General features: G+C 39.8%; 1 protein-coding gene across 1 annotated transcript in view; it reads right to left on the reverse strand.

Moving 5' to 3' along the window:
• Positions 1-17,563, reverse strand: part of LOC149168615 (uncharacterized) — a 125,321-nt gene extending 107,758 nt beyond the window's left edge. Inside the window, exon 1 of the mRNA XM_089428345.1 lies at positions 17,223-17,563. Within this exon, the coding sequence (XP_089284471.1) occupies positions 17,223-17,476 (254 nt within the window). The 5' untranslated portion in view covers positions 17,477-17,563. The remainder of the gene's footprint in view (positions 1-17,222) is intronic.
• Positions 17,564-17,831: the final 268 nt, after the last annotated feature.

The following is a 17,831-nucleotide window of genomic DNA, read 5'->3' on the forward strand; positions in this document are numbered from 1 at the left end:
TCAACCCTGAACCCAAGAGTAAAAGCATCCTTGAAATTTCTTTTCCAAACACGTACCTTTCCATCAATAAAATCCACCTTGAAACCTTTATCTTCCATTGTTTAAATGAACACCAGGTTCTTCTTTAGATCGGGTACATATAGTACTTCTTGCAAATGAATAGTGTTACCTTGATTCAATTGAAGGGTAACATTCCCTACTCCCTTCACGACATAGATGGCATCGTTTCCAAGGATGATCTCCAAGTCTGTCTCCTTTTCTATTAGATTAGAGAGGGCTTCCTTATATCCAGTGAAGTGCCTTGAGGCACCACTATCAATTAGCCAATTTCCCAAAGTGTCCGAAAGAGAGGCAGTGGAGAGGGTTGATATAAGATAGTACTCTTTTTGCTTATTGTTAACAACATTGGATTCATCATACCTAGAGTTCCTTGATTTCTTGGAGGGTCGACCATTTCCTTGATATCCTGCATTCCTTTTTCCTTTGCCATTGGACCTGCCATTTCTTTGATCGTTGTTGTTGTTGTTGAAGTTGCCCCTGGAGTTGTTATAACTTATGATAGTCATCATCTCAAGGTGTATCCCTTTCATTAGGACATTCCCTTGCATAGGGGCTAAACTTATTGCAAACAAAGCACTTGCCCTTCCTTCCTCCCTTAGATCTAGGCTTTCCATGGAAATGACCTTTAGACCCTGCATTATTCCTCCTTTTGGCATGAGCGGAGAATGCAGTGGGGTTGCTTATATTAGAAGGCATTTCTTGCTCCACCATTCTTGTTTCTTCTTAAATGCATCTTGACATCAATTCTTCAAACCCTGGAATTCGATCATTGTTGAGTATAGTGATTCTAAATACATACCACTCAGGTGGGAGTCCTCCAAGGGTGGTGAGAGTAAGTTCCCTATCATGAATGACTTCTCCAATCGATAGTAGATCATTCTTGATCTCAATAATCCTCAAGAAATAGGATTGAATGTCCTCGTCCTTGCCCTTCTCAACTTATAACTTATGATAGTCATCATCTCGAGGTGTATCCCTTTCATTAGGACACTCCCTTGCATAGGGGCTAAACTTATTGCAAACAAAGCACCTGCCCTTCCTTCCTCCCTTAGATCTAGGTTTTCCATGGAAATGACCTTTAGACCCTGCATTATTCCTCCTTTTGGCATGAGCGAAGAATGCAGTGGGGTTGCTTCTATTAGAAGGCATTTCTTGCTCCACCATTCTTGTTTCTTGAATGCATCTTGACATCAATTCTTCAAACCCTAGAATTCGATCATTGTTGAGTATAGTGATTCTAAATACATACCACTCAGGTGGGAGTCCTCCAAGGGTGGTGAGAGTAAGTTCCCTATCAGGAATGACTTCTCCAATCGAAAGCAGATCATTCTTGATCTCAATAATCCTCAAGAAATAGGATTGAATGTCCTCGTCCTTGCCCTTCTCAATATCCTTCAACTTATTCTTGAGAAAGAGAATATGATTAGCATACTAACCTTGAACATGTCGACCAACTTGTGATATATCTCCTTGGAGGTATTCAATTCGGAGATATAGGCCACCAGATGCTTGTCAATGGAATCCCTGATAATCTTCTTAGCTTTGACTTCAGCCTTATTGTACTTGGTCTTCGCAGTAGCTGGTGCATTTGAAAGACGCTAAGGGATTTTACCCTACACATAATCCATCACTTCCTTCTCTTCCAAGGTCAAATCAAGAGACATCTTCCATCCATGATAGTCAGATTTATCATGGAGCTTGTCTTCAGTCGAGAAGCAGGATGAGGAACCCATTGAGTCTTGTTGTTCTTGTCCAACTGTCTTTGGTGATTGCTCTTTCACTCTTGCTTGGGCTTTGTCTTCACCTCAGCTCTGATACCATGCTAATTTTAGGCAACAATGGTATGTTTTATGCTTTAAAGCAATATTACTTCAATTTCTTTATGAGCCCAATATCAATTTCAGTTAACAATCACATAAACATGTAAGTAAAATGTTGATAGAACATAAACATAAACAATAGAAGACAAGCGAAGACAAGACGACACAAGATGTGGCACCAGCCAGGGACAAACCCCAATGTGGGGAAACCCTTGATCAAATCTTCTTTTAGTCTTCAATAGTTCAACGGAGAAAGATAATACAATTTACAAATTCTGATAATTTATAACTGCAGCAAAAGAGCCCTAACCAAGAAAGTCAATGCTAGTCAACGGGGAAGATTTGACCATCAAATATTCGGTCAACTTCAGTAAACTTCGGTTCCAAACAACAAGATGAAACAACCCTCAAAACAATCAAATTCTACCCAGTCAAAGTCTGGTTAAACAGTCAACCTGTGGTCAGCCCTAACCACAGTCAATGTTCGCTGGTCAATGCTAGTCAAACCCTTTCTGAAATTCGGTCAACGCTGGTCAACGTCCAAAACAGAAAATTGTTGTCTTTCCTTCGCACGTGTGGAGAGAGAAGATGCCCAAAAATTCGTACCCAATCAAATGAGAGAGAGATGTGTGAAGATGAGTGATGACCAAATGAGGCCAAGTCACCTTCTATTTATATGCAATGTTGAGGATGAATAGACGTGATTGTTGGGCTTCTGAGCCTACATGAGTTTGTTGGTCGACCTTGACAATTTGTCCATAATATAAATAAATTCATATATTCATTTGTACATGTCAAAATCGGATGATATTTAGATCAATCCTACACCTCTATGAGAGAGGAATCTAATAAAAATATCAATTGTCATAAATAAGATGACCCGTGTGGAGTTTGGCCCTAGTTGCCAATTTTAACAGAAAGCAAGTACAAATCTACAATCCTCTCGAAAAATTTAAACAAAAAACCAAGAAAAAAACATCCAAAACAAAGAACAAACAATTAAGATATTACTCATTTAAAATCAGCAGTTTAAAGGTTCTTTTGGGGACATCCACGTGAATTAAAGATCTGATATATTTTTATAGAGTGAAGAGATTTCAATCAAATCAGTGTAATTAGATGAAAAATGGATATGGCATTTTATTATTAGGATCGTAATAGCAAATCAAAGAAATGTTGCCATCATTTTGCCCATTTTCATTTAGCCACCTTCAAAAGCTCCATGGAAAAGTGATTTTTCTTCAAAACCTAGTTCTATTTTTGGATTATGGCAAGTAATATGTATTTTACAAGAAAAGGTGATAGTCAAAGTATTGAAAAATACGTCAAAGAAACAAAGAATAAATGGGCCACGTTTTGGAGAATTTGGATCCTTAGCCATTTAACAAAAGATGTTGACATATGGTAGCAATCTTTGGACATTACTAAGATAAATGCACTTTCTGACAAAGAATACAAAAAGGTATTTTTAGATAGGAGGTCTCATGTTGTAAAAAAGGATGAGGAAATCACTAGGAATTTATTTTCATGTGAACTCTATATTACAAGTTCATGAATGTATTCAACAAGAGAAGGTAATTATTTTTATTAACCTCAATCGCCATCATAATCTCAATAGATCTGAAGATATAATCCAAAATCAACTTTAAATTTCAACAAGAAATCATTCACACAAAAGAATTAACACAATAATGTAGAGAAAACCCTTGAGGTGGTGTAACACCATATAGTAGTCCTTAAGGAAGTTACTACTCAAGCAATACTTGCGTGTTACAATAATAATCTTCACCATGCTCTATTGCATTGTTTATACTTCTATTTATAATAGTATCTACCTCCTAAAAACATTCTAGAAAATGATATTTCAAGAAGGTGGAACCTTCTAGCCTTCATTGTGTTCACACTACCACATGGGCATTATCTACTAGAAATGTGTTAAAATTGGCAACTAGGGCCAAACTCCATGTGGGTCTTCTTATTTATGCCAGCTGATATTTTTCTTGGATTCCTTTCGTCGAGAGGTGTATGATTGATCTAAAGATCATTCGATTCCGACATGTATTCATGAAGATATGAGTTTATTTGTGTTATGGGACAATTCATCAAGGTCGGCCACCAACCAAATTGCCCCCACTTATCCTCCACGTTTTAGTATAAATAGAAGAGGACTTTAAGTCATTTGATACACACACTCTTATGATCTCTCTTCATTCTGTTTTGGGTTTGATGAAGATGAGATCCAAAGGGAGTGCCCTAGGTGATATGCTGCCCTAATCGAAGATGCCCTAGAAGCTGTGATAGAGAAGGCTTTTCTCAGTCATGGAGAAGGCTCTATGTTGCCCTAATGGAGAAGCCTAATGCAGCGATGGAAGAAGCCTTATTGTTATCATGGAGAAACACCTACGCTGGCATGGAAATAAAGACCTAACGTTGAAGCCTCTTAAACACAGTCATGGAACAAGGGTTCTAATGTTGTCATGCCCTAAACGCAGAGAGACCTAAGCTCTGTCCTAAAGGAATCATGGTTGCAGCCTAACGTTGTCATGGTGATGACCCTATGGAGAGGAACTTAATGCGGGTCTCCTAGCCGCAGCACTTAAGGTTGCCCTAGGCCGCAATCCATGAGGGTATATACACAGCAAGAAGGGACTCATATCTAGCCCTAGTTGTTGTCCTAAGTTACCCTAGCCACAATCCTAAATGGTGAGCTAAGCAAAGGGAAAGGCCTTAACCAGCAGCGTGTGAAGGCCTAATTCGCAGTTCTAAAGAGCCCTAATTGTTGTTCATAGCATGACCCTTATACACAATCAAAGACTCCAATACGCTTGCAGAAAAATCAGTTTGTAAAGCTCTTATATGCAGCAAGCAGAAGGAGCCTTTTGGTAACGAAAAGGGTCTCTATTCTAAGACCAAGGGTAGTGGAACTTCCAGCATGGAAGAGGAGGACTATCATTGTTTAGAAGTTGTCATGGAGGAAGACTTATTATGCAGCTCTTATCTACAGTTAAGAGAGGCTCATTAGTAGTCTTGTATTGCTGTCATGATTTGCTGTAGATGACAGCGTGGCCTAATTAAGGATTGTATGGGCATATTGGTGATGGTCCGTGAGCATGATTTGAAGGGTTGCTACAACTAGTTGCTTTGCTAGGCTACAAGCCATAGCAAGCAGCTAAGGTTGTCCCATGACAATATCGCAGTATGCAACATATGTGACAGGAGGATGGGTGCAGCATGGTGATGGGGTCACCTTGAAGGATCAATTGAGGTAGTATGCCTTCACCTGAGTTCAAATGAGCTACCTCGTGTTATTTTCTTAGAGAAGATCTCTGCTCTTATTTTGATAAGTCAAAATGTTGACTTTTGATGTTTATGTACTATCTCTCTCTGCTGAACTACTGAAGAACATAAGAAGAATTGATCAAGGGTTTCCCCACATTGGGGTTTGTCCCTGGCTGGCACCACATCTTTTGTCCTCTTGTCTTCTGCGATTTATGTTTATGTTCTATCTGTTTACTATCATACTAAAAGAATAAATATTGAGCTAATATGGAAAATTGAAGTAAATTTGCTCTCAACATAGAACATACCTAAAATTAACATGGTATCAAAGCTGAAGTGAAGACAAAGCCCAAGCAAGAGTGAAAGAGCAATCACCGAAGACAGTTGGAAAGGACAAAAGGCTCAGTGGGTTCCTATTCACCAAGGGTGAAGTTGAATCAAAGAAGATTATTAGAGTGGCGCAGCGGAAGCATCTAATAGCCTACCTAAGGGTGGAAGGAAAGGCAGATGCCTTGCTTGCAATGAGTTTGGCCATTATGCAAAGGAGTGTCCGAATAGAAGGTACACATCACTTGATGATGATAACAATCATTCCAAGGGCATCTTCAATGATCAAAGGAATGACAGGTTCAATGGCAAAAAGGAATGCAAGTGATCAAGGAAATGATTGACTCTTCAAAGAAAGCAAGGAACTCCAAGTATGAAGAATCAAATGTTGTTTCTGATAAGCTAAAGGAGTATTATCTTATATTAGCCCTCTCCACTACTTCTCCTCCAAACTCTTTGGGAATCTGGCTTATTGATAGTAGTGCTTCAAGGCACTTCATCGGATAGAAGGAAGCTCTCTCTAATTTGATAGAGAAGGAAAAAATCGTGGAGATTATACATGGAATCAATGCCACCTATTCCGGAAAGGGTGTAGGGAATGTTACCCCTCAATTGAATGAGGGTAACATGATTCATTTACAAGAAGTTCTTTATGTACCTGATCTCAAGAAGAACCTGGTGTCCATTTCGGCAATGGAAGTCAAAGGTTTCAAGGTGGCATTCATCAATGGAAAGGTACGTGTGTGGATAAGGAATTCTTAAAAGATGCTTTTGATTTCAAGGTTGGCAATTTGTATCAAGTTGCAGGAAGTCCATTGGGGACCATGTCAGTTGACACATCTCTTCTATAGCACCGGAGGTCTTTTTCTTATGAAGCCCTACCCGATGTGAGTCAGATGGTGACAGGGATACCTGAATTCAAGAAGAGCATGGGGGTACATGTTTGATATGAAATGAAGGAAAACTTAGAAGGGGACCATTTCCCTCATATAGCAAGTCCACGAATTTGACACAACCCGAGGGGTTTGAGACTCATGATCGGGAATCTCATGTATGCAGGTGGAAGAAATCCCTCTATGGCTTGAAGCAAGCACCCAGGGGCTTGGTATGAAAGGATAAACAGCTATCTGATGAAGCTGAGATTCACTAGGAGTGAAGCTGATCCAAACCATTGCTTAAAGGTTGTGGATGATAGACCTCTCATACTGGTACCTTATGAGAACGACCTCTTTCTCACAGGTGTAGACCCTCTCATTTGCAAAAGTAGGAGAGAGTTGGATTCCAGATTTGGAATGGTGAACTGCAAGCCTGTGACTACCTCGATGAAGCCTAACTTTAAGAAGTTATGCAATAGTGATGCCGGACTTGATTTGGGAAATGCCTCTAAGTTTCATAAACTCATACTAACATTGATGTTCTTGGTGAACTCCTGTCTGGATATATGTTTTGCAGTTAGCATGTTGAGCTCAATGTCACATGGTTTGGGTTCGAATTCGAATTCGATTACAAATAAGTTTGATTCGAGTTCGAATTTTTCGATGAGATTCGAATGAGGTTCGCCATTAGGTTCATTCATGTATATAATTTTAAAAATATATATAATAATTAAAATTACATAAATCTTTTATATTCATTTATAATTAATATATATTTATAATTTTTATCATATACTATATCAATAAATTTATAATTTTTCATAAATATAAGTTATATTATTTTATAATATTTAAAATAACAATACCCTAATTTCGTTAATGTAATATAATTTAAAATATATTAAAATAATTCTTGTAAAAATATATAATTTTTAAATTATGTTAACTTATCTTTATTATTATAATGATAATAATAATAAATATACATTAGCCTATCGTAATGCCTCATATAAGCTGAGTTCAATACATTGTAATGTGTTAACATATTGTATTGCTTGTAATACATGTACGTTGAGTTCAATACTACAGTTCATTGTAATACTTATAGAATTATAATAATGTTGACACCTTATAATATAATGCTTTTAACACATTATAATGTATGTACGCAGATTTCGATACTGCAATATATTATAATGCTTGTAAAATTATAATAATGTCAACGCGTAAGCAAACAAATTTGAACCATGACTCAGAAATCGCGCACAAGCTCACTGGGAGATTGGGACGATTATGTGGAACACTGTACAAGTTAGGACACAGCAGCAGGAACCGAACCTTCTCGAACCTAAACCTTAGGGTAATAACAATATGAATGCCGTTATAAAATTAATGCACGGAGCAGGAACCGAACCTTCTCGAACCTAAACGAACCTTAAGATTTTTTTTGAAATTCGACAAATTTCGGACCTCAACCTTTAGGTTCGACGAACCCTGTGACACTAGTTGAGCTCATATATGGTTGAGCCTCACTGGATTGGTGCCAGGAATCATTTGAGATATCTTTAGGGCACAATTTCTCATGGATTGAGATACACTGTTGGAATGTGTAGCTGCATGATTATTTTGATGCTGAATAAGCAGACAGTGTGGAGGATCGCAAGAGCACTTTTGGGTGCTGGTTCTCTTTGGGTTCTGCTTTAATATCCTGGATGAGCAGGAAGCAAAAGTTAGTTGCTTTGAGCACCGCTGAGGCCGAGTATGACCTCGTGTGAAGCTGCCTGGTTGAGGAAGCTCTTCAGTGAGCTGTTTGGACACGTGCTAGATACCATCGTGATCTTCTGTGACAACCAGAGGGGGATTCGATTGTTAAGGAATTCCATGTTCTATGATCGCTCCAAACATATAAACATCAGGTACCACTTTATGTGGGATATGGTACATCGAGGAGCAAGAAGGCTCCATCGCATTGGGACTGATGTGCAAGTTGCTGATATTCTGTCGAAGCCCCTGGGAAAGGTCAAATTCTTGACTTTCCGAGAATGACTAGGAGTCATGGAGAGACTCTCTCCTAAGGGTCCTGTATGATATGGACATTGAGCTCTGGGATCTCCAAGGGGCTTGGGGGTACATCTTGGAGCGAGAAGCAACCAGAGGGTGAGTGGTTCAGCATTCTCCTAGTGGTCTGCTATGTAGGCAAGATGAGTGGTTCATCCTTCTCCCGCTAAGACACAGTCATAGGGTGAGTGGTTTAGCCTTCCCCTAGGATACCCCTGGTGACATGTAGGCAGGATGAATGGTTCATCCTTCTCCTGCTGAGACATCCTACCCATGTAGTCTGGGACTCATGGGAAGTACCTCTCATCTAGCCAATGAGTAGGGAAATGAGGATAGGGACCATAGTAGTACTGATGGCCGCATCGTGTTACTACCGTACTCCCTATGCTAGGATGATATTGATCTGGGATCAATTGGAACTAACTTCGGGTCAGTAAGAGTGATATAACTCACTCTCTTTTGGGACTGATTTTGGATCAATAAGAGTGGTATGATACACTCTCTTTATTTAGGAACTGATTTCCGATCAGTAAGAGTGGTATGAGACACTCTCTTTTATATGGAACTGACTTCGAGTCAGTAGAGGATGGTATGATACATTCTCGATCACATCTTCTTCTTAGTTCAGCAGAGCAGAGAAGTGCAGGGCACTGATGGCAGAGATAGTACAGTCTGGCAGATGGATTAGCAGATGGAGTTCTCCCTAGTTGAGAAGGAGTGTTAAAATTGGCAACTAGGGCCAAACTCCATGTGGGTCTTCTTATTTATGGCAGCTAATATTTTTCTTGAATTCCTCTTGTCGAGAGGTGTAGGATTGATCTAAAGATCATCCGATTCTGACATGTATTCATGAAGATATGAATTTATTTGTATTATGGGACAATTTGTTAAGGTCAACCAACAACCAAATTGCCCCCACTTATCCTCCACGTTTTAGTATAAATAGAAGAGAACTTTAAGTCATTTGACACACACACTCTTGTGATCTCTCTTCATTATGTTTTGGGTTTGATGAAGATGAGATCTAGAGGGAGTGCCCTAGGTGATACACTGCCCTAATAGGAGATGCCCTAGAAGCTATGATGGAGAAGGCTCTACATTGCCCTAATAGAGAAGCCTAATGCAGCCATCGAAGAAGCCTTATTATTATCATGGAGAAACACCTACACTAGCATGGAAATAAAGCCCTAACGTTGAAGCCTCCTAAACGTAGTCATGGAACAAGGGTTCTAATGTTGTCATGCCCTAAACGCAGAGAGACCTAAGCTCTGTCCTAAAGGAATCATGGTTGCAGCCTAACGTTGTCATGGTGATGACCCTATGGAGATGACCTTAACGCAGTCTCCTAGCCGCAACACTTAAGGTTGCCCTAGGCCGCAATCCATGAGGGTATATACGCAACAAGAAGGGATTCATATCTAGCCCTAGCTGTTGTCCTATGTTACCCTAGTTGCAGTCCTAAAGGGGGAGCTAAGACGCAGAGCAAGAGGCCTTAACCAGCAGCGTGTGAAGGCCAAATCCAAAGTTCTAAAGAGCCCTAATTGATGTTCAAAGCATGACCCTTATACACAGTCAAAGACTCCTATACGCTGGCAGAAAAATTAGTTTGTAAAGCTCTTATATGCAACAAGCAGAAGGAGCCTTTTGGCAACGAAAAGGGTCTCTATTCTAAGACCAAGGGTAGTGGAACTTCCAGCGTGGAAGAGAAGGACTATCATTGTTTAGAAGTTGTCATGGAGGAAGACTTATTACACAACTCTTATCTGCAGTTAAGAGAGGCTCATTAGTAGTCTTGTATTGCTGTCATGATTTGTTGTAGATGACAGTGTGGCCTAATTAAGGATTGTCTGGGCATTTTGGTGATGATCCATGAGCATGATTTGAAGGGTTGCTACAGCTAGTTGGCTTGCTAGGCTGCAAGCCATAGCAAGCAGCTAAGGTTGTCCCATGACAGTATTGCAGTATGCAACATATGTGACAGTGAGGATGGGTGCAACATGATGCAGCACAGTGATGATGGGCATGGATGTATAGCAGCATCATGATGTATTGCAGCAGGTTGATGATGATGGGTGCAGCAGCATGATGTATTGCAGCAGCTTGATGATGATGGGTGCAACAGCATGATCTATTGCAGCAGCTTGATGATGATGAGTACAGTAGCATGATGTATTTCAGCAGCTTGATGATGATGGGTGTAGCAGCATGATGATGATGTATTGCTTGCATAGTGCAATGAAGGGTACAGCACAGTGCAGCATGAAGGATGCAGCATAATGATGATGAAGAGCAACATAGTGATGAGAGCAGCTCAGTGATTGGGTGCAGCACAATGACGGGTGCAGCATGATGATGAGGTGCAACACAATGATGGGTGCAGCATGATGATGAAGTCACCTTGAAGGATCAGCTGAGGCAGTAACCTTCACCTAAGTTCAGATGAGCTACCTCATGTGTTATCTTCTTAGAGAAGATCTCTGCTCTTATTTTGATAAGTCAAAATGTTGACTTCTGATGTTTATGAACAATCTCTCTCTGTTGAACTATTGAAGAACATAAGAAGAATTGATCAAGGGTTTCCCCACATTGGGGTTTGCCCCGGCTGGCACCACATCTTGTGTCCTCTTGTCTTCTACGATTTATGCTTATGTCCTATTTGCATTTTACCATCATACTAAATGAATTAATATTGAGCTAATATGGAAAATTGAAGTAAATTTGCTCTCAGCATAGAACATACCTAAAATTAACAAAATGGCTTCCATCCACAATAATATATAAACTCATATCTACTATTATTCCTATTGGATACCTTAACCTCCCTACATACCTCATGTTACCCCACTAGGTATACTACAATTTCTTCCTCCTCTCCATGGTATGTGGTACCCACTTCTAGTTCTTCTTCCTCCTAATCATAGTATTCAAAACCGGCCTTGCTAACCGGTTATTGGTCTAATCAGGTGGTTAGCAGGCCCATTGTTGAAACTGGCCAAAAAACCCGGTCAGAGGGGTCACTTCGCCTTTTTTTGCAACTAACCGGTCCTAACAAGCCAGTTTAGGACGGAACCGGTCGGTTTGTATCAAACCAACCGGTTTCGTCCTAAATTGGCCGGTTAGGAGGCACGCCCACCGTGAACTGAGAAAGCGACTTTTTGACTGTGTTTTAGGGGTTTTGGGGGGAAACTAAGGGTGTTTTCCCTCCAAAAACACCCTCTCCAAGCCTTTAAGAGGCCCCTCTCACTCTCATTTGTCTCACACATCTGATTTGGAGTGTTTATGAGTGTTTGTGAGCTTGGAGAGTGTTGAGTTTTTGCTGAAGTAGTCATCTTGGAGTTGGAGTTGGAACTATTTTGGAGATAGTGTGTAGCTGTCAGTGGGGTTGCCATCTTCAAGAGGAGGCTAAGGAAGCTAGTTTGCATTTCTAGGTAAGGATTTTCACTTGAAAATTCCTCATTCGACTATTGTCCATGAATTAAATTTTTTTATGTGTTATAAATTTATAACTTCTCACTTCTATCATCTGTGCTATGAACTCTCTAGCTCTATGCTATCAAATTTTGTAGCTTGCATGTGCATTTGTTTTCCTACATTTATTTTTGGTTTTCCATGTTGCTTAGCTGCAATTTTTTTTTTAAATGGCAGATTTCTTTGCAAATTGTTATTATTTCAAGCAAACATGGCTCCAAAAGGAAAAGACAGTGCATGGGCTCATTGTGATGTAATTGATGGAAAAATGATATGCAAATTATGCCATAAATCTATTGGAGGTGGGGGTATTCTAAAGTTGAAACAACACTTGGCTGGGATAAGAGGCCAAGTAAAGCCATGTGATGCACCAAATGCACTGTTAGGTCCTATTAGGGCAGAATACATTTCCAAGCTTGAAAAGTTTTATGAGGATAAGGCTAGGGAGAAGGCCATCCAAGATGACATTGCAAGGAAGAGGGAATTATTAGAAGCCATGAAAGAGAGTGGGTATGATGATTATGAGATTCAAGACTCCTCTTCTATCCCTTCCACCAATGACCCCTTTCACTATGTTCATCCTTCTTTTGGCCAACCATTAAAAGGAACAAAGAGAACAAACATCCAAAGTTATTTCTCATATTCTGCCAACATTGCCTCTTCTAATCCCACTTCCTCCCAGCCAAGTTCTCAACCTACTTTCGATCAACATTGGAAAAGACAATGCAAAGAAACTTCTCATCAATACATTGCTAGATGGTGGTATGATTCAGATATCCCATTTAATGTTGCTCGCTCACCTTATTACCAAGCTATGTGGGACTCTGTTATAGCTGTAGGAAAAGGCTTCAAAGGCCCTAGTCTGCATGAATTGAGGAGAGTTCTTTTGCAAAAAGAGATATCTTCCATTGATGAGTATTTGGTTGAGTTTAAAGATTCATGGCTCAAAACAGGTTGTTCCATCATGTCAGATGGATGGACCGATGGAAAGAACCGCACTATCATTAATTTCCTTGTTTCTTGCCTTCAAGGAACCATGTTGTTGAAATCAGTTGATGCATCTGATACGGTAAAGGATGCAGCACTTCTATTTGAGCTTTTGGATAACATTATTCAAGAAGTTGGGGAGCAACATGTTGTGCAGGTCATCACCAATAATGCCTCAAACTATGTTCTTGCTGAAAAGATGCTTGAGACCAAATATAAGACCATATTTTGGACTCCATGTGCTGCACATTGTATAGACCTCATGCTTGAGGATATAAGCAAAGTGGAGTGGGTAAAAAACACTATAGAGCATGCCAAGTGCATTACAAAATACATTTACAACCACTCATGGGTATTGAGCATAATGAGGAAACGCACTGGGGGCAAAGAGCTTGTTAGGCCTACAATTACGAGATTTGCAAATCACTTCCTCACGTTGCAATGTCTCAATGGTCAACATAAAAACTTGCAGAAAATATTTTCCTTTGAAGAATGGTCTGAATCTTGATGGGCTTGTAGACCAGATGGAAAAGACACCAAAGAGAAAGTGTTACCACTTATTTTTGGAAAAGGTCTCTAGAGCTTGTGAAAATTACCGAGCCCCTTGTTAAGGTGCTAAGGATGGTGGATAGGGAAAGATTGCCCATGGGCTACATTTATGAGGCTATGGATCAGGCAAAGGAGCAGATACGGGCAGCTTACAAGGACAAGTTAACTAAATATGGCCGTATATGGAAGATCATTGATAACAGATGGAACAATCAACTCCATCGTCCTATACATGCAGCTGGGTACTTTTTGAACCCAAAGTATCATTATAAAAATCGATTAGAAGATCTGCATGATGGGGAGGTCAGAGCTGGATTGATTGATTGCTTGGAGCGCATGGTCCCTAGCCATGCAAACCAGTTGGAAATACATAGACAGCTTACTGTTTTCAATATGGCAGGAGGTACTTTTGGCAAAAACTTGCAAAGATGGCAAGAGATGTGGACCAACCAAGTAAGCAATTCCAATTTCCAATTTGTTTTTCTTTTCAAGTTAAAATTGTTTACGTTCTTTACAATTCAAATTATAAACTAAGTTACTAATTAATGTCTTTTTCTTTGCAACACATTGGTGGGAGTCATTTGGTGGCCAGTGCCCTCAATTGCAAAGGTTTGCAATTAGAGTCCTCAGTCAAACTTGTAGTGCTTCAGGTTGTGAGCGCAATTGGTCTGTTTTTGAGCGCATACACACAAAGAAGAGAAATTGTTTCGAACAAAAACAGTTAAATGATCTTGTTTTCATGCAATACAACCTTCGACTGAGGAGGAACCAAATGATGAGAAAAACACCTGATCTAGATCCCATTGTGTTGGACGATATTGATCCAACATCAGAATGGGTGGAGGAGACTGAAGATCCTCTCTTTGAGGCTGATTTTGATATCGACATGGCTTTAGCGGGGGATGAAAAAGATTATGTGGCGGCATCAGAACCAAGATCAGTAGTGGCATCAAGGAAAGGCAAAGAACCAATGGAAGGCACTAGTCGTGCAAGTCGACAAACTCGTGCTTCCATTAGGTCCACTTCTATTGTTATTGGTGGCATTGATACTGAGGTTGCAGATCAGGCTGAGGCATCCTCGGACTCTGAACTAGATGATGTCTATGTATCTCCTGATGATGATCCTATGGCTAGTAGTGGTGATGAACTTGATGATTGATCATGTGTACACTATAGACTTGTAGTAGGCCAATGGCCTCATAGCTTGCAGCATCGTTTCTGGACTTTATAGGCCATTTAGAGCCTCATTGCTTATGTATTTTGCTATTTTGTCGATGATATGTATTGCACTCGGTGCCATTTTGATATATTCACCTTTACATGGTCTATAAATGAGCAAACTTTGCATATTTTGTCTCTATTGGCTTGGAATCATGGTTTTAAATCTTAAAAATAGTTTTGTTTCATTAAAAATTAATTATTTAATGTACTTTTTAGCACCGGTTTGTTTAGACCAAACCAGTCCCGACTAGACCGATTCCAGTCGGTAAACCGGTTCATTAGGTGGACCAGTGCGGTCACCGGTTCCGGTTTTAAAAACATTGCTCCTAATCATGAGTATTTTAATTTTTGACTTTGCAACACCACCATCATAACAAAAAGTGCAACCAAAAAGATAAATCACACTGTCATGCCCATCATGGTTGTTGAATCTGGAAAATACTTTGCTACTTGCAATAGAATGATGGAGAATGGAACGTTCAAGCATTCAACATAATAAATATACTAGTTTACAACACATGGAAAAACTTAAAAACAAACGAGTTTGGGCAAGCCTACTTCTTCAAATCTCGAATGGTGGTTGAATATAACTACGACAGCCTTCAGTCTCCCTAAAGAACTCACAAACCTGCTCCTCGAGAACTAATAAGCAACCCATTCAAAAAGCTAGCAAAGATGAGAGAAATGAGGATAAATTAGTGAGTGAGTGTTTTAATCGACCACGAAACCCTAGTCATGCCTAAACCAACCTTTTGGAACTTCGTCTTGGTTCCCGCAACCAAGGAACCAAAATTAAGGGAGCATATGGGAAGCATTTTTAAAGCTCCTAGGAGCATCCCAAGAGCATTATGGGAGCACCTAGGGAGCACTACTTGTACACTCACTATTTGGGCAAGGATTATATTTTTAGGATTCAATGCTCTTGAAGGTTTTGCCCTTCAAGCAATCTGCATTCAAAACTAGACCTAGGTTGAATGAATGGACAAATAAGGGACTAAGTGGTGTTGCAAGCGCTATAGTTTTGTCAAAGCTTGTTGAACTAGAGGTGAGTTGCTCCCAGGGAAGAACTATAATAGATCTGTTCTAGCGAGTATGCACAGAAAGAACCATGTAGTTTGGACTCTGGAGAGACCGATTGAATCTTTTAAGGGGTTGAATCTCCATATCAGATTGGCAAGCGTGAGATTATGTGGGAGGGCTGAGCAACTATATATAATCATCACTGCAAACTCTGCTCTCGAGAGGACTTGCAAGAGAGCATATAATGGTCTTTCATGGTAAACTGTGCTCTCGTGGAACTTGCAGCAAGCATATAACAGCCTTTCACGACTTCATCCATAGCCACATGAACTTAAGCTTGCACTGTGTATAATCATCATTGCAAACTGTGCTCCCACGGGAACTTGCAGCAAGCATATAATAATAAGAGACTGTGCTGTTAGTTCTCAATATTTACTATCTTTATGCACGCATCACAAACGCGGGATAGTTCGCATGCTTTAATACCATGTTAAAAAACCCCACTCTAAAGAATATTGAATATTACTTTGTTTGCATGATTCCACAGTCACATGGCGCATTACAATGGGGTACTAGACGCCATTATATAGTGATTAGTTCTAGCATAAATCACGGACCACTGTGCCACCTTTTAACCACCATATTACTAGAGACCACTAAGACCACCTTCTATCTGCCACATTAATGACAGACAATTGGGACCTTACATGAAGTCAAGATTAGCAAACTACCCAGCACTATGATTCCCTTTATATAGCCACACTGATATTTTTGCAGTTGTCTATAATGAGACTTTTTGGAAGTCTTTTCGGTGGGTTTTTCCAGTCAAAATCCGGCAATAATTTATTGGAATCGCAAGTTTGATAGTTAGTTTCTGCACAATCAAAGCGTTCCAGGGGTTTTCAGGGTGCTGAATCCAAATATGCCGTTAAAAAACCATTTTAACTGCAACAAATCAAGATTTAACCTCAATTTATTCCGTCACTAGAATCTCCAAAAAATCGCATATTTTCAACTCAGGGAAATTATGCAGAATGATTGGTTAGTTTGCACTTACCAGCCCCAGATTTTCTCCCTAATTCTTTAAACACTAAAACAATCCAAGCAGTCAGTCAGCACGACAATGTTGGCCCATTTTCTGCTGTATAAATATTCCGTCCCCAAATCTCCAATTCACATACATACATACTCAAATCTGGGCGACATAATAAAATACTAAATGGGATCTGTTAGTGAGTGGGCACAATAGTGTTGGCCCACTTTAATGTCCCTGCCGTAAAGATCGATCCATGATCCCACTGGACAATGCGAGCTTTTTAAGTTTTCAAATGCTGAAAACGCATGCGCGTGTATTTCCACCTATGTAAGAAAGCTCCGTCCCCAAAGTAAGTTCCAGTTCCACAATGGAAATTGATCTGTACTGATATGTGAATTAATCTACAAGTCCACCACGCGTGAATGGGCAAAATTGGATGGATGATTCAACCGATTAGTAGCGAGTAAATAATTCCGAGAAAAAGAAGGCAGATCTGCTAAGATGGAGTGATCTATTTATTACCTGATAAAAGATCTTCCGTCGTTAACGCCAGATACCACGTCCTTACCCAAGGAAGATGAAGAAGAGGAGGAAGCCCTGAGACCCTCGCTTCCTCCATACAGCAGAAAAGCATTTCCATTGCCACTAAACTTTGCTCCAACATATTTGTGTACAGATCCCTCTACTACGTTCACACCAGGATTCAGGCACAGCAATAGAAGAAGAATGTTCAAACCAAGCCACATTGTATGTATATGTAACTTGCTTCCACGCATATCAAGGATCGCGCCTATTCCATTTCTCTGCAGATCTGATCTCGTCTCATCATATCATATCATATCCAAACTTCTTTACCCCTGTCCTTTCTCCGCTTTGGACTAACTCGCGTTACTTCCAACTTAACCTAACCCGATAAAACGGGTAAGCTGGGTAAAGCTAGGAGAAGCTTCCCGTCAACACAACCCTACAAAGGCATATGGACTTGTTCGCTGAGATATATTTTAATTTTAGTTTTAAATCTACCATGATTTTCACTCAAATGCACCTTTGTAGCTAAAAGAGATTCGAAGTTAAAATGGATAGTAAGATAGATTTAAGTTAAAATGGATATTTAAGATGGATCAATGTTAA

This window comes from Pinus tabuliformis, chromosome 4_2, assembly GCF_031772625.1.
Source record: "Pinus tabuliformis cultivar Carrire ecotype Pingquan chromosome 4_2, CPIR1, whole genome shotgun sequence".
Lineage (NCBI taxonomy): Eukaryota > Viridiplantae > Streptophyta > Pinopsida > Pinales > Pinaceae > Pinus > Pinus tabuliformis.